Below are 21,132 nucleotides of genomic sequence, written 5' to 3' on the forward strand. Positions count from 1 at the left end.
CCACTCTAAAATAAGGTATCTTTATAAAAGAAAGACAAGTAGCAGCACAGAAATGCTATTGCAAACTCCTTCAACGTCTGAAGTGCTGATTATTCCACAAACCCTGAGACCAATTGGATGCAAAGAGTCAGAGGTAAAACACAGTGGGTTCCACTGCTCTTTATCCTCTATTGTAATTGGCTTGATGTCGGTATTTGACCTTGAGAGAGAGAGAGAGAGGTGTGGGGAAGCTGTTCCTTGTGTCAGAGCTATTTAGATCCCTCAGTCACTTATTCAGCCGGAGCAATCCTGGTATAGCTATGACGTGTATGGACTGGTAACTTTTACCTTGCATCCCAAATCTAAACATCAGTCCGCTTCATTAGCGTCTCCTTGTAGAGAATCTCTGAAGTACTTGCTCTTAGATGTTAAGAGCGCTCTGATCTCTCCCATGAAGAAACATCAAGGAATCTTCCTCAATAAATGGTTTGGTGAACTCTTAGTCCTTCTCTTCTCCCACACATTTACATCCATGTTAAAAAAAGAAACAGCTGTTCAGATAGCCCCAACTACAGTCTAAATGCATCTTTTTCATGCATTGATATTTTAATGTCAGTGCTTTACAGCCCCCTAATCCATAGGTCGGCAGATAGAAAGACAAACAGACAGATAGGAAGGGAGGTAGATGTGTTTGTTGTTCTAGCTCGCCCCGTACTGGATGTTCCTCTCGTAGTTCTCCTCGCAGATGTGGATGCATTGCGTAAAGTAGGCCGGGTCAGAGATGGCGCGGAGCAGGTCGTTCTGGACCAGACTTATGTCGTACAGCTCAGAGGTACAAGCCGTGCGGGTCTCGGTGCCATGTGGGTCAAAGAACACCTGCAGGAGCACAACAAAAGAGGAATCAGAGAGAAAGAGAGAGAGATGTCCTGAGCAAGAGTCAAATTGGTTTTACACCACAATATCGAACTACAGATCGTATCTATACCCTCCACACCCCCATTAATAAACATATCCACCAAAACAAGAAAAAAAATTCTCTTGCTTTGTAGATTTCAAAAAAGCATTTGACTCAATTTGGCATAATGGTCTGTACCCCCAAAGTAATGGGGTGAAACAGGGCTGCAGTCTCAGCCCCACCCTGTTTAACATTTATATTGATGAACTGGCAAAATCTCTAGAACAATCAGATATCCCTGGTCTCACCCTCTCTGACACAGAAATTAAATGCCTATTTTTTGCAGATGATCTGCAAAACTTCTGTCAGACCTGGGCTCTGACATTAATCTGGAAAAAAACCAAAACTAGAATTATGGTATCCAGAAACGACCCAGGTGTCAGGGAAACCCACATAGGTTCTTACTAGGCTCCACTGACACAGAGTACACACACAGCTACAAGTATTTGGAACCAATAATTACCTCTACAGGAAATTTCAATCTCGCCATTAATGATCAAGGGAAGAAGGGCTTTCTATGCAAAAAAAAAGTCTTCAAACATAGACATACCTGTTAGAATATGGCTCAAAATATTCAAATCCATAATTGAACCAATTTTACTATATGGTAGTGAAGTGTGGGGTCCTCTTGTAAATCAAGACTTTGAAAAATGGGACAAACAGCCAATCGAAACCCTGCACTGAGATTTGCAAGAGCATTCTCAGAGTACACAGGAACACGCCCAACAATGGATGCCGAGCAGAACTAGGCCAGTTTACCCTGTTAATTAAGATGCAAAAAAGAGCAATAAAATTCTACCAACACCTAAAACCAAGTGACCCCAACTCCTACCATCACAAAGCTCTCCATTACCAAGAGGAGAACAAAGAGAGGAGTCCCCTCAGCCAGCTGGTCCTGAGGCTCAGCTCAGCCAACAGCACAAGGCATCAAGACAGCCCTCACACAATCTGGCCCAAACAAATTATAGCTAAAGAAAAAGAAAATTACATTAACCATTGGACATCTATCACAAAAACTCAAAGCAAAATTCAATGTTATTTGTCTCTAAACAGACAGTACGCGATGGCAGACTATCTGACCACCGTGACTGACCAGAAACTGAGAAAGACATGAACTATGTACAGACTCAGTGATCACAGCTTGGCCATAGAGACTGGCTGACACAGGCGGACCTGCTGCCCAGAGAAGACAGGTTGTGTCAGCTCTGTCCAGAGAGACAGGTGGAGACAGAGCAACACTTCCTGCTACAATGTAGCACATACGAAGACTTAACAAATTCTTTATAACAATTAAATGTACATTTCAAGATTTTGATACATTCTCTGAAAAGACTGATGGGGCGCCTGGGTAGTGTAACGGTCTATTTCGTTGCCTACAAACACGGGGATCGCCGGTTCGAATCCCTGTTACCTCCGGCTTGGTTTGGCATCCCTACAGACACAATCGGCCATTTCTGTGGGTGGAAAGCCAGATGAAGGTATGTGTCCTGGTCGCTGCACTAGCGCCTCCTCTGGTTGGTCGGTGCGCCTGTTCGGGCGGGAGGGGGTAGCGTGATCCTCCCACACGCTACATCCTCCTGGTGAAACTCCTCACTGTCAGGTGAAAAGAAGCAGCTGGCGACTCCCCATGTATCAGAGGAGGCATGTGGTAGTCTGCAGCCCTCCCGGATCAGCAGAGGGAGTGGAGCAACGACTGGGACAGCTCGGAAGAGTGGGGTAATTAGTTGGATACAATTGGGGAGAAAAAGGAGGAAAATCCAAAAAATAAATAAAGAAATAAATAAGGCCCTTTGAATTGAGAGAGAGAGAGAGAGAGAGAGAGAGAGAGAGAGAGAGAGAGAGAGAGAGAGAGAGAGAAACGACACATTCTTGGGCTTTGTTGGGTTCTGAACATGCTGCGAGTCAAAAATTACCATGGGATTTACAATGGTGTCCTCGTCATTTTGTCTGATGTTGTCATCTATGAAGATGTGCTGAACGTCGAGGTCAAAGGGGTCAATCCACAGTGGCTTCCCTCCTGAGATGGAATAGGTGTTACTAGCCCACCTAGACTCAGAGCCATGGAGGTGGGGGGGAGAAGGCACGGGGTGAGGACAGACCAAGAAAAAAAAACAGGAAGTGAGACAAAGTGGGAGACAAACAGAGAAAAACATTCACATATCTATTGCTCCAAGTACCAGTCAAAGTGGTCCTGGAAGCCTCCCAGGCCATGAACGGAGCTGAGGTACTGGTAGAGGCCCCTCTGTCCCTCACGGGTCGACACGCGGTCCTCAGCGCGGCTAAGAACAATTCCCTTTTTACTACAGCGGATCTTTCCTGGGGTCACATTCACACTTAACTGAGTCGAGAGAGAAGAGAGCGAGAGAGAGAGAGAGAGAGATTTAAACTTGGATCAGCATGAAGCCGCTGGCAGATTTTGTGTGAAAATGCAATATTAATTATAATATCGTTAAGTTCTTCCAGCAGTTAACCATAAGACACGGTTAACTGTTAGGGACGTAAAATGGTTATAAATGAAACAAAGAAAAACTATTTTACTTTATTATAATTAACCTACACTAACACTCTGTTTTTTTTAATTTCTTTTTAAGGAAAACAGAAAACCGAGCAAAATGTACATTACAATTGAGAGAATCCATATCATATTTCTAAAATTTTAACATCCCCAAATCCCATTACCCAGGTCCCTCTCCCCTCCATCTACTCCTTACCCTATCCCGCAGAGCCCTTTACAGAACAGAAGACCACATTACAGCAGGTTAATATACATAAATAAATAAATAAAACTGGCAGTCAGATAAGTAAAAAAAAAATACAAATAAAAAGTAAAAAAATAAAATAAATAAAAGCAAGTAGATAAATAAATGAATAGCTACTGTATTCTATTTCCTAGCATCTCGGCCATTCTTGTGGTCTTTTTGGGCTTCATGAGGTTAGGTAACAGTTGGCTGTCTATGAAGTGGGTAGGCCGCAAGGTGCTCGTTCACCCTAGGTGTGCCTAAGCCTGATTTCTACGGCGCTACCTCACCAGGGGGAAGGAAATCAACATAATTCAATCAATGGCTTCCAGTCAGAATAAAACCTTTGAACTGTCTGAGGCTGAGTCTAGCACAGCTAGAGGAGGAGTTGTTGGCTTCCAGAGTCTTTTTCCAGAAATCATCTGAAAAAGTGGTCTGCAGTTATTTTTCCCAGCAAACTCTATTTTTACTAACAACTGACTTATCCGCTCGGGATAAAAGGTCATAGAAATAGGAGACATGACCTTCGAATAAGGCTCCTGCTTTGAGTAACAAGTCTATGCTAATAGGAGGGGAGATTTGAGGGAAGAAGGGGAGTGAGTTTTACCTACATTTCATAGTTGAAGGTATCTGAAAAAATCAGAACGATCTAAATTAAAAGCCGCATGCAGTTGATCAAAACTGGCAAATAGACCATCGACACAAGTCTCCCAGGAGGCGGAGGCCCCTCCTTTCTAGTGAGGAATACCGAGGACCTATCTTGGCTGGCATAAACAAGTGATTGTTACACACTGGAGTTGCTTGGGGGAGGGGAGACCAACCAATGTAACCCCTGACTTATGCCCCGATCTTTTAGAGTGCCTATTACGATGGGGTTAGCGGTGAATTGTGAGGGGGAAAGGGGTAGGGTGCTACACACAAGAGCATAGAGTGAAGAAGAGGAGCACGACTTTGCCTCAATCTTACACCAGCTGCTCTGAGGCGAAGTGAACCAGAGCATGATCTTGAGGGGTGTTAGCAGCCCAGCAGTAGTTTATGAGCCCGGGCAATCCAAGTCCGCCCAGGGACCTGTTCCTCTGCAGTAATGTTCTACCAACTATTGGATGTTTACCGGCCCAGATGAATGAAGAAACTATACTGCCAATAGTAGTAAAAAAAGATCTGGGCAAGTAAGGTAGGTAGACACTGGAAGATGTATTGATACCCAGGTAATATCTTCATTTTTATTGTCTGTACTCTTCTTGCTAGGGAGAGTGGCAACCGACTCCACCTCTGTAAGTCGGCCTTGAACGTGGTTGTTAGGGAAGTCAAGTTTTTTCCCTGTAATGTGCTAATGGATCATGTGATTTGAATGCCCAAATATTTAAATCCCGTATTAGACAGCCCAAAGGGTATAGACGGTGATGGTATCTCTGTAACAAATTAGTTGACAGTGAAACACTCACTTTTGTGAATATTTAATTTGTATCCTGAAATCAAACTGAACAATTTCAAAATTGTAATAATATGAGGGACACTAATTAAAGGGTCACTCACATCCAAAAAGAGATCTTCAGCATATAGTGACACCCTATGATCAGTTCAAAACCTCTGAATCCCCTCCAGTCTTTTCTCCGCCCTCAGAGCGATCGATAGTGGTTCGATAGCGATAGCGAACAATAACAGAGAGAGTGGGAACCCGTGACATTTCCCACGGGAGAGTGGAAAGAACTCAGACCGTTGAGTATTCATACATACCGCCGCATGAGGAGATGAATAGAGTAGCTCAATCCAAGAGATGAGGCCAGTGCCAAAACCAAACTGCCATAGGGAAGAAAATAAATAAGCCCACTCCACCCTGTCAAAGGCCTTCTCAGCATCAAGGGACACAACCAACTCTGGTTTGGTAGAAGATGGTGGAGTAAGAATAACGCCGAGAAGCCCTAGAATATTTGTAAAGGAGTGCCTCCCTTTTATAAACCTGATCTGGTCCTCCAATATGACTGATTCCAGTCGCTGAGTGAAGATCTTTGCAAATATCTTGACATCTACTGGTAGGAGTGAGATTGGGTGAAATGAAGCACAACTCAATGTGTGCTTGCCTTTCTTAAAAATCAGAGAAATCGAGGCCTGTGTGAGAGTGAGTGGTACGGATCCCTGACGGTGCGACTCATTGAACATTTCTAATAGCAATGGGGGTAGTTGGTCTGAAAACTTCTTATAAAATTCAAACGGGAATCCGTCAGGCCCCAGGGATTTGCTGCTGTGCATAGACTATTGCTTCTTTTATCTCACAAAGTTTTAAAGGGGCGTCAAGTATCTGCAGGTTGCTAGTTTAGATCTTGGGCAAGGTTAATTTCTCAAAAATGAAGCTAGCTCAGCATCATCATCTGGGGATTCTGAAGTGTATAAGTGAGAATAAAATGTTTTATAGATGTTAATCGCGTTCGGGTCAGATACAATGGAGCCTGTTGAATCTCGTATTTGAGTAATTTGATTGGAGGCTAACTTAGCCTTTAGTTGAATGGACAGGAGACAACCCGCTTTGTCTCCTTGTTGGTACATGGACCCCTGTGAGTGGAGGAGGAGTCATTCGGCCTCTCTCATCAGAAGAAGATGAAGCTCGGTTTTAGGTGCTATCCTATCTTTGTATAAATTGGGTGATTGACTGGTTAAGAGTAGATTGTCGAGATTCGCAATGGATGTTTCTAGTTCCTTCTGGCATGCTCTACAGAGTTTATTAGCATGAACTGTATGTGAAATAATCTTATCTCCAGTAAATGCCTTAAGGGTTTCCCACAATAAGGATGCGTCCAAGGGTCAATGTAGCCATATTGGTCCATAAAAGCGGAGAGAGTCTGGGCCATTCCGTAAGGTGCTATTGGTGTCATACTGGACCTATCCAGAAATGGGTCTGTAATGCAGTTCATGTCTCCTGGGAATTAAAATTTGGAAGAGAGGACAGCAGAGATTTCTTGAAGTTTTGGTCATCCCCGTTTGGAGCATAAACAGACATTAATACAATTGGCTTCTGATAGAGTATGCCAGTGACAATGACATAACGGCCATTCAGATCTGTGATTACATCCTTAGGTGTGAAATTCACATTTTTCCTAATCAAAATGCCAGCGCCCCTCATTTTCAAGTTAAATTGAGAATGAAAATCTGTCCAATCCAAGGCCCATTCTATTCCGTTGGTCAGAGTTGAATAAATATGTCTCTTGAATAAACATTATGTCTGCACTTAGGGTTTTAATGTGTCAGAATTTTTGTCCATTTAATAGAGGAACTCAATCCACCAGTGTTTAGTGAGATTATCCTTACTGCCTGCCCACCACCAGCCACCACACCAGTCACGTCTGCCATGACCTCAAAAGCATTTGAACCTGACTCAAGATGCAAGGAACAAAAAAACAGGAGAAATGAGGCACTGCCATAACACTCTTAAGCTGCACACAAATGCTTTGCAGCTTAAAAGTGACTCGGCACCTGTACACAATACAGCACGCTAAACCAAGAACCAAGCCCTCAAGCACACTAATTGGATGAGGCAAATGAATACAGCAGTGTTTGATAATTATTCAAAAGTTTTACGAGTTCAACGTTTTTTTTCTTTTGGTATTGCGCCTGCATCTGTGATTTGACAACGATGTATGTGGCAGCTGCTCTCCTTCTGTCCCAGAGAATGGGCAATCAATGTAGGTGAGCAAACAGCGAGTTTGAAACCTGCCCACTCACATTATGTCTTGTGACTGCTCTCCGTCCGTCCTTCCTGTCTCTGACCATAGATAAATACAATCTGACAGGAGGCAGTCTGAATCAGATGTTCGCTACACTTTCCTCACAGCATCTAAGCAGTGGCTGGCAGGCCTACATTCTGACATCTTCTCTTCCACTCACTGCTCCGCTCTTTCTGTTCTATCGGTCCATCCGACCCCCCCCCATGCTCCTCTAGAAATCTATGTTTTCCACCCTAGTGAGTTCAGAGGTACAAAACACTCTGAAATGGGGGGGGTGTGTGTGTGTGTGTGTGTGTGTTGGGGGGGGGGGGGTCATAAAGCCTAATGCTGCTCAGGGGAACATTTCTTCACTCAACCCTAATAAATATCCTCAACACACACACATGCATCACGCATGCACACGAATGACCGACAGAGGTGAATGGAGAACTGAACACAGCGATCCATTATTGTGCAAATAACAGACACAAGGTAACAGTCAATAACAAGCCCTGTAATGGCTGCCTGACAATAAGACCAAACTGACAGATGACAAAAAAATAGTGAATTTACTACAGTTAATTTACCCTACTCTGTCCATCATCATCATAATAAAGGCTGACCAATGTCATGTTAACACTGGGTATTGATGAACCCTTCCTGTTCTCTGATATGGCATTGTGCTTTGGCCCAACCCCAACAGCTTTGGAATATTTTGTGCAATGTCATATAGTAGTACGACTACGCAGGTTTTACCTCAGGATGAATTGGGAGAGCTACACAACTCTTAAAAGCAATTGGCTTCATGTACAAGGATCTATCTACAACAGTGGTCCCCGACCATGTGTCATGGAGGGCCATGTGCAGGGTTCAAATTATACTGAAACTCCAGGGTGACGGTTGGTAGGAACTAAACAATATAAATTGGCTTCTGAGACCTGTAAATGCATTGGCATGGCAAAATGTGAGCCTTTGACTGTAACTAACAGGTTTGGAACAAAAGCCTAATTTTAGTGGGCAAAGGTAGTGATTTAGCTAGCGCTGGCTGTTAGCACAGTATGATGATGCCGCATGCCAGAGATGCTTGGCACCTTGAGCAGGAGAAGACAGGATTTAATACAGCACTACCATGTGTGCTTGACTGGTTAAATATCACACCGTGCAAAGCGACACACAGAGCATTTGCCATGATAATGTGAACGTCTCATTATTGAATGCACACGGTGACGTTGTGAGGATTTACAGCCATTTACGCCACTAAACCTCAAGAGTTACACTAGCTCCCAAAGAAGATATGGTATTGCTGAACTACAGACAGCAGCCTGAATACACAAGTGACAAAAGTACAGTACAGCATCTTTCAGGAGATTGTTGTCATGGTTGTCTTTCTGCACCTGCTTTGCTCACCTGTTCCCCATTCCCTGATTGGCGTGCCATGTCTGTTCCTGCCCCTGCTCTGCTCACCTGTTCCCCATTCCCTGATTGGCTTGCCATGTCTGTTCCTGCCCCTGCTCTGCTCACCTGTTCCCCATTCCCTGATTGGCTTGCCATGTCTGTTCCTGCCCCTGCTCTGCTCACCTGTTCCCCATTCCCTGATTGGCGTGCCATGTCTGTTCCTGCCCCTGCTCTGCTCACCTGTTCCCCATTCCCTGATTGGCGTGCCATGTCTGTTCTTCATTCCGATTGGCTTGCCATTTCTGTTCCTGCCCCTGCTTTGCTCACCTGTTCCCCATTCCCTGGTTGGCTCCCCAGCAGTTATATTCCCCCGGGTTGCCCCGACTCGTTGTCAGATCGACTTTGGTAGCTGGATGCTTCATGCCTCGTCCCAAGCCGCCCTTCCTTACTGTCTGTATCTACTGTTCCTGTTTTGTAAGTTAGTTTGCGTTATTAAAGCATTGTTCTCACCCTGCCTGTCTCCACTGTCTGCATCTGGGTCATCTATCCCTGCTCCTGGCATGACACTTTGTGAACCTTGAACATTTCCTATTTTCCTTGAGATGAGTGGGGGGAAGATTTATGTTGACAGCCGAAGAGTTTACAAGCCAAGGAAAAACAGTTTAACAGTTTTTAAAATGATGTGAATCTGAATACAAATTGAAAATTTATCGATTAGCAACAGAGGCCAACTTGACCCAAGAATTAACTGACCACCTTCACTATGACACAAGAATTAATTTGGAACAAAATAATTCACCAACACCTATATTTGAAAAGTTAGGGTTGATGGCTAGCTCCTAGACGGAACATTCAGATTTTCAACCTTATCTCTGTCTATCTGCAACAGGGACAGCAGATGAAAAACACCTGCAAATGTTCCTGGTCGTTTCTGCATCTCTGAGGCGGCAGTAAAACCGAGTTCTTTTCTGGCTGCCAAGTGACCTATGGTGACATCAGTTGGTGACCAGAAAACTAAATACAGTCAAGCAGGGTTTCTGATATTCCAATATACTCTTAAGACCCTGTTCAAAAAATGCATCCTCATTCTCTCGACTAAGCTGGTTTTCCGGTGGTGGAAATGACATCCCACAACATTAGTGCAGATGATTTTACAGACGATGATACACAGGTTTACACGCAATGCATTCTGATATGTTGAGGCACTGTGGGGAAGACTCTGTGAGCAGGACAACACTGATTTCTCCGTCAGTATAGTACACAGGACAATTAATGCTTCATTCCACTACATTGTCAGTACTGATTGCGTATACACAAAACCATCGGTGAAATTTCTCATCGAGGACTATGAACTGCAGGCTGAAAATCCTTTCACTGCCATCTAGCGGCTGAAATTTTCACTTTGATGCAGGTTCTGTCCCCACCCCAATTGCGATGTAACAATGAACTAATGTTTGTTTGTTGTTGCGTCACAGTTGGGATGGGGACAGAACCTGCATCAAGGGGAAAAGTTCAGCTGCTGGATGGCAGCAAAAGCAGGATTTTAAGCCTGCATGCCCTACCCCTTTGATTTCCTGCACCAGTGCAAGTGTGATGTGACTGTACCTCTATAAATGTAATGATTAATATTACCTTCAGGTCCGGTAGATCAGGGAACAGTGGATGTACACTCTGGGTCAGTGCTCTAGACACAGCGCTCAGCACACGGGGCAGGTCTGTGCCGAAAGTACGAAATAGAACAGCAAACTCCCTCCCGTCCTCCACCAGGTTCTTCAACAGCTGAAAGAAGGAGGGCAGGATCCACTGGTACAGCCGGCCATCCTCCCCCTTCACAGCCAGCTCCTTGTCTTCCTACAGGAATAGAGTTAGGAAGCATGTGGTCACAACATGATCACATCATCTTCTTCCTCTTGGTTTTTATTAGCGGTTGGCATCCAAAATGTTGCATAACCGCCATCTACTGAATCTAAACTAAAATCTTTACTGCCTAAATTAAATAATTAGTCCTTCCCCACCCATGTCCCACTCCGCTATAACTTATTTCTCAGGTTTCTGAGAGGGCCTAAAAGCCTCTCTCAGCAGCTGCTGCACACCTTCTCCAGAAACTGGAGTGATCCTCTATTCGTAGGGAATAGATATGTTTGGCTGTTCTGATGCCTTTTTGATCCTTACAAAAGCAAAACTCAGCATGCTTCCTGACTGACTTGTCCTCCTTAGCATCTTTTCTCACATCATATTTCTTAATTTCCTCATGATTAGTTCTCTTCTTAGATTTAACCCTGATTACTTCTGCCTCCTTTATTCTCTTTGGACATTTAGCCTCCCATACTGCATGATTCTCTCTGCAAAGAAGGATCTTTGAAAAGGGATCTGGATCTTTTTCACGGTTTCCTTCACATTCAATCCACATTTACCAAACATTTACCACGTGGTGAAATCCCTCCTACATACAAATAAACTATGAACAAATTTCCAACAAATTTTACACTGTAAAGGTTTGGGAGCATACTGCACTACTGGTCCAAGAACACTCTATCAGGTAGCATCTTTATGCATGCTCAATAATCCAGGTAAGGAAGTCATAGAAAGTTGAATCAGTTCATCTGGACATGTTTATTAAGAGAAATGTTTCATCATTCATCTAAGTGACTTCTTCAGTCTCACCTGACTGCAGGTATCCCCACCCTATCAGGCAAGTACTCCAAATCAAAGTGTATCATAACAGATTTAGTCTCATACTTTTCATTAACTCTTCGTCAAACCTATTTTGATCAGCCACAGCACGAAGTGATGGGAAACAGCATTGGAAGCTAGGTTAACATTAGAGGTGATGATTAGCAAGCAGCAGTATGGTTTCATGCCATGAAAGAGCACTACAGATGTGATGTTTGCTTTGAGAATGTTGATGGAGAAGTATAGAGAAGGTCAGGAGGTACACTGTGTCTTTGTGGATTTAGAGAAAGCATACGACAGGATGCCGAGAGAGGAGGTGTGGTATTGTATGAGGAAGTCGGGAGTGGCAGAGAAGTATGTAGGAGTGGTGCAGGATATGTAAGAGGGAAGTGTGACAATGGTGAGGTGTGTAGTTTGAATGACAGACGGGTTCAAGGTGGAGGTGGGATTACATCAAGAACTGGCTCTGAGTCCTTTCTTGTTTGCAGTGGTGATGGACAGGTTGACGGATGAGATCAGACAGGAGTCTCCGTGGACGATAATGTTCGCAGATGACATAGTAATCTGTAGTGAGAATAGGGAGCAGGTTGAGAGCCTGGAGAGGTGGAGGTATGCACTGGAGAGAAGAGGAATGAAAGTCAGTAGGAGCAAGACAGAATACATATGCGTGAATGAGAGGGAGGACAGCAGAATGGTGAGGATGCAAGGAGTAGAGGTGGTGAAGGTGGATGAGGTTAAATACTTGGGGTCAACTGTTCAAAGTAACCGAGAGTGCTGAAGAGAGTGCAGGCCGGCTGAAGTGGGTTTGAGAAGAGTGTCAGGAGTGATTTACGACAGAAGGGTACCAGCAAGAGTGAAAGGGAATGTTTACAAGAGTGGATACCTCAGGAGAGGACTAGGCTAAGGGAGTAAACCCCTACAGAAAATCGATGTCCACAGTGCTGTTGTTTTTCTTGCCCTTTTTTATGTGTTTAAATGGGAGAGTACTGCTGGTGTCATGTGTGGCTGCCGCTTCTCCCTCTCATAACCCCCCCCCCCTTCCCATCCACCCCTGTATGTCTGTGTTATGTTTACCTGTTGTCTTGTTTCACCCCGTTTATTGTAAAGCCCCTTTGAGTGTTAGAAAAGCGCTTATAGAAGACTGATTTGCTATTATCATTATTATGGTCTGCAGACAGTGGCACTGATGAAAAGACAGGAGGCAGAGCTGGAGGTGGCAGAGTTGAAGATGCTAAGATTTTCATGGGGAGTGATGACGATGGACAGGATTAGGAACGAGTATATTAGAGGGACAGCTCAGGTTGGACGGTTTGGAGACAAAGCAAGAGGGACAAGATTGAGATGCTTGAGAAGATTGAGAAGAGAGGATTGAGATGCTGGGTATATTGGGAGAAGGATGCTGAATATGGAGCTGGCAGGGAAGAAGAAAAGAGGAAGGCCAAAGAGGAGGTTCATGGATGTGGTGAGGGAGGACATGCAGGTGTGGTTGGTATGACTGAGGAAGATGCAGAGGACAGACAGAAATGGAAATGGATGATCCGCTGTGGTGACCCCTAACGGGAACAGATGAAAGAATAAGAAAAAGAAGAAGGCTTCATCAAACCTATTCATTCTATAGCTGTCAGTGACCCCTTTACACTCTTTAAATCTCCTTGCATCCACTCTGCGTCAACAACACTTTTTACTGGGGCTTTCTTGCTGAATGGAAAATACAACACTGGGTATATTTCCCACCCAGCACCCAACAAAACCACTTTGAAGGCTTTTTCCATCTGTGACTTCAACATACATACATTCGATGACTATCATGCCAGATCACTTTATAGTGATCAATTTAACTCCGCACACTTCATTCTTAATCCATTTTGCCACAATATGCTTTTCTGACAAAGCTCCACATTCAGCACCTTCTTTCGAACCCTGAATCCTTATTCGTAACATGTAGGCTTCTTTTTCCTGTTCACTCTCACTATGACTTGATGAATCTACTTTCTTTTTCTCTCAGGCTCTCCCGCTTCTAAATTCTCAACTTCCACTTCCCTAGCTTCTTCTCCACTTTCTGACACCATCTGTTCCTCCTTGTTCTCACCCTCACAGTCCAAGCCAGCCCACATGATCACATCTGAACATAATACACTATATATATATATATATATATATATATATATATATATGAAGAACAGAAGACAGCTGAAACGTGTGAGAATGTGAGAATCACCTCTGTAAGAGACCCCCCCCAATCTGGCCATAAGAAACAAAAAAATTAATTAGGTTTTGGGCTTACCCTCCCTTTCACCAATAACTGCCATAAACTTCTGTTATTCCCAGAGTTTCCACCTGCTTTTAAGTTCAGGTCACTTCCAAGAGGTTCAGAAAGTATTCAAAGCTGAAATCACATCCATCCTTTCGATTCCATTTATACAACATCATTTCATCCATCTGGACCATGGAGAAAGGTTACATAACACCAACAGTCAACTTTACAATGAGATCAGGTGATCGAAACAAGAACACGCCAACTGATGGCGACATGCTAGGAGCTTCTTTCTCCCTTGTTTATTACATTAGTTTTGGCATCTTTCTAGCACATACTTCATCTACAATGATCATTTATGACCATCAGACCTTACTAGACTTAAGACTACATGTTCCAGAATTCTGGCTTGGTTTCAACTAAGTGACATCTTCAGTCTAAACTGACTGCAGGTATCCCCACCCTTATAAAGAATACAGTACAATACAGCTGCGTAACGAATGACCTACTTCATATGCAAATATAGGTGTGACCATTATTTCGAGCTTCACAGGCCATGTGTACTATTCAGAGGATTTGGGACAAAAGAGGCCATCTGTGTTAAGAGGGAACAACCATCCCTGAACCGAGGGAGGAGGCCTAAGAGTACATCTGTCGCCATCTTACAATGCTGTGATTGCAAACATTCCCAAATCCTAAGGCCTATCAGTTAAGTCATCGAAAAAGTTTGCATTGTATTCAGGTGGCCTATGGATATTTAGAAATATAACTCAAGAAGAGAAATACAACTTAAGAGCCACAAAAGAAACAAAATGTCCATAAGATATCTTCTTGCATTGGAGCGGATCATTTAGAAAAATGGCAAATCCAACTCCTTTCTTACGCTGTCTGGTTTCTCTCACAAAACTTACTTTCCATCTTCAACTTCAGAAAGGCTACACCGCAGGATGCAATGTATTATAACTTAATGAACTGTCAACCCCGATCAACAGGACCAGAAACCACAGGGTCCACTGTCTTGCCTGTGATTGACAGCCTGAGGATGATGGGCGGGACCTTACCTACCTCTAACATAAGCGACTGTTAACACTGGTAAGTGCAATACTACGCACTAACAGAAACCATTAACAAACATTTTAAAGAAAATAAGAACAGCCCTCAGGTAGCTACAGTATTACTCAGATGGCATCCAAATGGAGAAATGCCTCCGTTGTTTTACACACCAGTGTTGTCATTTGTGGACAGAGCTACCTTGCATATTACAATCCAGTACCTTTGGTGCCCATGTAGATCTGACTTACAAGCAGTGCCTGGTCCTTAAACCTGGCACAGATTAGTTCTACATGGCTTGACATCTCTACTCTACTGTAAAAGCTATGCGCACTGTTCATGTGGCATTTCTATCTGCTCTTTCCTCAGAGAAGGGGGAAAAAAATCATACATATTAAAACATGCAGTCTTAGCATGAGTGAGTGTTTAAAAGGAAGTATTGACTAAGAAACGTACCCCCCAAGTCATAGAAGACATCTACATTTTACATTTAAGTTTACTCATTTGGCAGATGCTTTTATCCAAAGTGACTTACAAGAGAGTCAGCAGTTAGCAGATAAATTAAAGTGTTACAAATAGGCAACACAGAGTACTACATAGTAATCATATCATCGTAGTACTACATGAAATAGCAATACAGCTGAAGCATGGTAATTATATTAAAGCCAGGAGTGCATGTCAAGTGCATTAGTTTAAGTGTGCCTTTCCACTAGAGACCATTTAAGGATTAAGGTAGGCCTGGGAGAGTAAAGTTTTTAAGCCTTTCTTGAAGGGAACAAGCAAGTCAGTAGCTCTGATGGAGACCACGAGTTTGTGCCACCATTTTAGGGCCAGGTGAGAGAAAGGTCTGTACCTAGAGCTTGGCACTTCGGCAAAGGGCACACATAATAACCTACAAGAGAAAGAATGAAGAGGATGAGAAAGAGCGAATAGGCTAATATGCTTTTGTAGGAAAGATTGGTGGTTTCTTCAGCTGTACGGAATGCCAATGACAAGATTTTGAAGACAGAATTCCTGACATAGAATCTAGTCTTAAGAGCCGCATATCATGACTTTACAACATGTGAATTATACATATATAACATATGAATACGAATACAACATATGAAGCTCTCTTGCCTTGAGGCCCTCGGGCCACCTGAGCAAATTCAAATGCTGGTCCAGAATTCCCCGAAACCGTCTTCCGGCAGCGGAGGTGAAACCTGTCACCCGTCCGAACTGGGAACAGTAACTGACAGCTCCCTCACATGGTGGCAGCAGGGAGGGAAAATCACTCAGCCATTGCCATTTTCCTGAAAGGGAATAAAGAGAAAAGCACAGAAATGTTTGACTGGAGACAGAAAAAGGAATGGGTTGATAAATAAGTCAAGGGGCTTTTATTTCCAGTGACTCTCAAAAGACAACGATATTTCCTACTTCTGGGCCCTCAGAATGTACCAACACTCTTAGTTCCCATTATAAATGATTGAGTGTAAACAAATCATTGTATCACCATAGCATGAACTTTACACCGACTTCGGTCTTGCCCAGTTCATTATTCCATTTCTCATTTTAGTAGTTATATTTTCACAACACAAATGATTCAGATTAGCTATTAGGGGGTGTTAAGAAAACATCGATACACTCGAGTATCGCGGTATTATCCTTCGTGATACCGTATCGATTCTCAAAACCACGCTATCGATTTTTGTTTACATGTAAAGGTTCGTGACAAACATTGTGTTGTGCGGAACCCCCACGACCGCTAGATGGCAGTGTTGTGACCACTAGATGGCAGTGTTGTGACCGCTAGATGGCAGTGTTGTGAACTATCTTCAGCCATTTGACTCTTCCGCGCCAATGCAACAACGTAAACTGAGAGGAAGTAGCATAAACACAAAGAACACAGGCATGTGAAATCGCAATATATCGCCTTTCTTACAGTATACGATATACTGGATCGTAAGCCCCTGTATCGTGATACGTATCGTACCGCCAGATTCTCACCAGTACGCTGCCCTAGTACCTATGGTTATGGTCTGTATGTAATTTATAAGGAACATACCGAACATGAACATGGGAAATCTACTCCTGTATTTTCAGTGTGTGTCTGGTGTGTGGTGTGTCTGTGTGAGAGTCTATAAACGGCTAAACTAAAGCACTTGGGGCCTTGATTCTTTTTGGAGATTATTGGGGATGATCAGGGGCACCTATAAAAAATAGCAGAACGTTAAAATTATGCATAATTAATTATGCATAAATATGCAAGATATGCATTTTTCTAAAAACGGATTAAAACCACCTTTCTCGGCATTTCAGATGATTCTGAGCATCTTTGATTTTTTTCACCTATATAAAAAAAAAATTCTGGGACTTAGAAACGTTTTGGCATTATGCAAAATAAGTGCATTTTTGCAAAAATGCACTTATGATCCTCTTTTTTTTTGGAGGTGGTAGGTATTGTTCCAGAGAGGACCAGAAAAATAGCAGAACATTAAAATAATTATAATTATGCATAACTATGCAAAATATGCATTTTCTAAAAAGGGCTAAAAACCACTTTTCTCAGCATTTCAGATGATTCTGAGCATTTGGGGGGAGGGAGTTGGAGTGGGGGGGGTTAGGGGCATGAGGAAGGTGGTTAGCTGGCAGGATGAAGAGGAGGGAGATTTAGACGGGTGGATAACCGAACCGCTACATTGTAGCGGGGTTCTTCTAGTGGTTTCATAAAGGAAGCGTGACACAGGGCAACAACTCGGGTAACAAATGCAAAAGTAAGGATTCTTTAAAGACGTAAGAATCACATTTTTGTTGGAACGTGCCTTAATAGACGTCGGACGGTATCGCTTTGTTACAGTGTAACGTTCAAATCTGCGACCATCGAAAATTGCGACCCTGTTACGTAAACAGAGGCGGACTGGCACCCCCCCCCCCCCCCGATATATTTTGGTGAGGATAAGGTCTTGGTAACGCTTTGGAGGCGGTCGTCTCTGTAGCAGCGCCATCTAGCGGCAACCGTGAGGCGGGCGCATGTGGGGTTTAGGGCGACATCGGCGTCTCAAGTTTTTAAGGCGGTCGCATATTCGCATAACACCGGCGTTCAGACAGTCGAAACGCCGCACCGCAGCCCACAGCCACGGACCGCTAGGAGGGGTAGAAGAAGCCCCCAGCCACACCCGACGACCAGCTGATCGCCGCCCGGCAGGTCACACGCTCTCTCCAGGTTACCTTGCTCGCTCATCCGGCCCCACGTCACAGTGGTGAGGAAGTATTCCAGAGCGGCTACGGTCCCCTGGCCCGTCACGGCGTCCGACACCAGGATGGTGTTGTTAAGGTCAACGTGAAGAACCAACTTTTTCCTGCTGGCGTGTAACCCCCGAGGAACCGCCACCGTCGGCTCATCCGCCTCGCCGGCGGGCTTTTTGACGTTTGCGATGTCGGCGACGCGTCCGGCCGCTCCGGCTTCACCGCCGCCCTCCTCGTCTCGCCGCTTGCTGCTCTCACCGGGCTCCGCCATTACAATGGCGCGCGCGACAACACTTAAGTGTCTCCCGCGACATTCGGCTACCGGCGAGCCGACCGGCTTCTCCCATCTGGCTCGTGCTCGTTCACTTCCTCGTTCGCCCGCTTTCTTTTCGGCGCCGTGCTTCGCGTGGGAAAGATCGCCACCTATCGGGCAGGCTGGCGGCGGAGGACCTGCAGCGTGAAAACCCGTCCGCGTGGATAATCAAATTGGGAGGAAAAGAAAGCTTTCCGCAGCAAAGGCTGTCTTTCAGAAAAGCCTGTCGGGACAGTAAAACACACCCCTTCTGACGTCAGCGTCTTCTCAAAAAGGTCTTTATTTATATTACCATTTATATTGTATTCACAGCAACACTCTTAATGGGCCCCCCACATTATATACGTAGTCCCATACAAAGGAAGGGTGCAAAGGGGCGTACAAAACAATACGCTCAAAAAGAAACCAAAAATCAATGCGGTTGTGTGTGTGTGTCTGTGTGTGGGGGGGGGGGGCACAACAGTGTGACGTGGGGGTCTACCGTGTGTATGAACATGCAAGTCATGCACATTTCTTTGTATACGAAGCCTTTGAAGAGCACACCGACAGGATCTAGTGAACAAACAGGTAAAAAAAGGAAACTGAAGGAAAAGACAAATTAAACTCGGCTAGTCGACAAACGATGGGGAAACCACTTCTCACGTGTTTAGGAAAAAATAATGGGGGTGGGTGGGGGGAAAAGAGAAAAAAAGAGCAACCATCACTTTTTCCTTTGACGTCAACTGCTACAATTTTAATCCAGGTTACACGACAATCTGGCACAAATACATGAGACGAGGGAATACCTTAACGAGGAAAAAAAAAACCCAGACAGGAACAGTAATCACTCCCAATTCCCCAACTTGCTGAATTTATCATATATGCCCTATAATCAGCATTTGCTTGTTCAGTAAGACCATTCTTAAGAGGTGAATGGGTCTGGTCAAGGTTAGCAGTGAGGTTTTAGTCTTATGCTAGACTAAAATGAGCATCGGTAAGAAAGCCTGAAAAGGCTCGCCACTATTTACTTCAATCGGTGGTTGAAAAAGAAAACTGGGTCAGCTTAGAATGGGCTGCAGGGAGGGGGATCTCTATGGCTATAGAAGTGTAGCGTCTGGGTATTTGCATGTTACTATATGCATTGTGTGAGTATTACTACTGTACAGGTGGTAGGTCTGTATCAATAGGCCGGTATACACGTCACTAAATGCGTTTATGATCGGTCTGCAGGTGTTAACTTTATCCACATTTGCCTGTGCACGTGCACAATTTTCACGAGTATACAGTCTAATCCCCACTTACCACCTTCACACCCGCTAACATTGCACCATTATTTGGACACCCAAAGATGCCCATGTAATTCGTGTACACTAAAGTGTCTTTAAGCTGAGGAGTAGCTTGTGGCTACTGCACAACCTTCCCCGTGGAGCCGTCGGGTCGCTCGGCCGCCACCGGGAACTAAATGGAATCTGCCGGGATTCGTCCGGAATCTTCAGCTCCGTTCCGTATTCGGTTAGTCCGTGTCACGGTTAATCCACCTCCTCCATGTTGGTGTAGGATGGAGCGGCACATTCCCCAGAATGAGCAAAGAGGTCAGACGGCAATTCTGGGGTCAGCGTGGGTGGCCCGTCAGGATCCAGGTCTGCCCCAAATAGTGCTTGGCTAGAAGCCTGTGAAAAGAACCAGTGTTACAAATAAATCAAGCTAGTTTGCTTAATAATCATCCTTTCTTTCTCTTTTGCAGATAGTACACCTTTTGGAAGCGACGGCCAGGGCGCCCCCAACTGTCCTGTCAAACAAACGCAGTAAACACTGATCAGTTTCCTCTTGGAGAACAATTACCACTGCCTACATACACGAAGACTCCTGGAGGTTAATAAATCAAATAATATTCAAAAAGACTATAAAGGTTGGTAATTTTATTTTTTATAATAAGTACAATGATTATATATTAGACAGCAGCGTCTGTACTGAGGTACCTAGACACAGTTTTGAATGAAAGCAGATTTTATATTATACTTTTAAATACAGCAGCTGAAATTATTTCATTGATGTGGCAATCTTAAGATTACATGAATGTGCATAAATGCTTAAAATCTTGAATGATCATACACAAAACACAAGTGCAGTCATGATTATTCCTCTCAAACTGAACGGTTATGGCCGTCATCTCACAGCTGATTAGAAGAAAAGCCAAACGCCACTCCGATATTCCTGTTATTTCCTGTCAGCCCTACACATGAATCATATTTATCTTCAGCTGAATCTCTGGAAAACAGCTCAACATCTGAATTAAGAGTACTGGTAGATTTCACACATTCTGTCCCATATTTCACTAACTGAATAATTTAGCACAGGGCATATCGCCATTTAAAAACAAGATAATTGCATATATTTGAGTCAAGTATACACAGTATGACGGTGTACTAAGTATTACAAGCATAGGTCACCCTGCAATGCCTGGATGTCAAAAATAAAAATAAAAAAAGCACTGGAGGTTCCCTGAGACTGAGCCTAACACACGATCACTGTTCACTTTCAGCAATTCTGAGTCTTGAAAAGATGCACCACACTGCAAGACTCAACACAGCAGCTAAGAGACTCAACACAACAGCTGCGAGACTCAACACAGCAGCTAGGAGACTCAACACAACAGCTGCGAGACTCAACACAGCAGCTGCGAGACTCAACACAGCAGCTGGCTGTCTGAGGGCAGAACCAAAGGCTTGACATTGTAAGTAGCATGTTATTCCCACAAAATTAATTCTTTTTTGATTGGCTCTCACTAATTCATAAGGGGACACTTTAGCCTGCCCCCAAAAAAATCCATCCATCTATCCATCCATTATCCAGGCCACTTATCCTTATCAGGG

The 21,132-nt window shown here is 44.0% G+C and overlaps 2 protein-coding genes across 2 annotated transcripts in view; both read right to left on the reverse strand.

Annotated features, from left to right (window-relative positions):
• Positions 1–203: 203 nt before the first annotated feature.
• Positions 204–18,238, reverse strand: si:dkey-32e6.3 (uncharacterized). Its single transcript, XM_056299935.1, has 6 exons — positions 17,950–18,238; positions 15,862–16,034; positions 10,398–10,616; positions 3,112–3,272; positions 2,848–2,980; positions 204–855 (listed from the first exon to the last, which is right to left on the reverse strand). The coding sequence occupies exons 1-6, from the start codon at positions 18,236–18,238 to the stop codon at positions 679–681; spliced, it is 1,152 nt and encodes a 383-aa protein (XP_056155910.1). The 3' UTR covers positions 204–678.
• A 309-nt stretch (positions 18,239–18,547) lies between these two features.
• The window catches only part of usp19 (ubiquitin specific peptidase 19), a 66,134-nt gene continuing 63,549 nt past the window's right edge, over positions 18,548–21,132 (reverse strand). Inside the window, exon 26 of the mRNA XM_056302110.1 lies at positions 18,548–19,929. Within this exon, the coding sequence (XP_056158085.1) occupies positions 19,789–19,929 (141 nt within the window). The 3' untranslated portion in view covers positions 18,548–19,788. The remainder of the gene's footprint in view (positions 19,930–21,132) is intronic.

This window comes from Lampris incognitus, chromosome 2 (genome assembly GCF_029633865.1).
Source record: "Lampris incognitus isolate fLamInc1 chromosome 2, fLamInc1.hap2, whole genome shotgun sequence".
Classification (NCBI taxonomy): domain Eukaryota; kingdom Metazoa; phylum Chordata; class Actinopteri; order Lampriformes; family Lampridae; genus Lampris; species Lampris incognitus.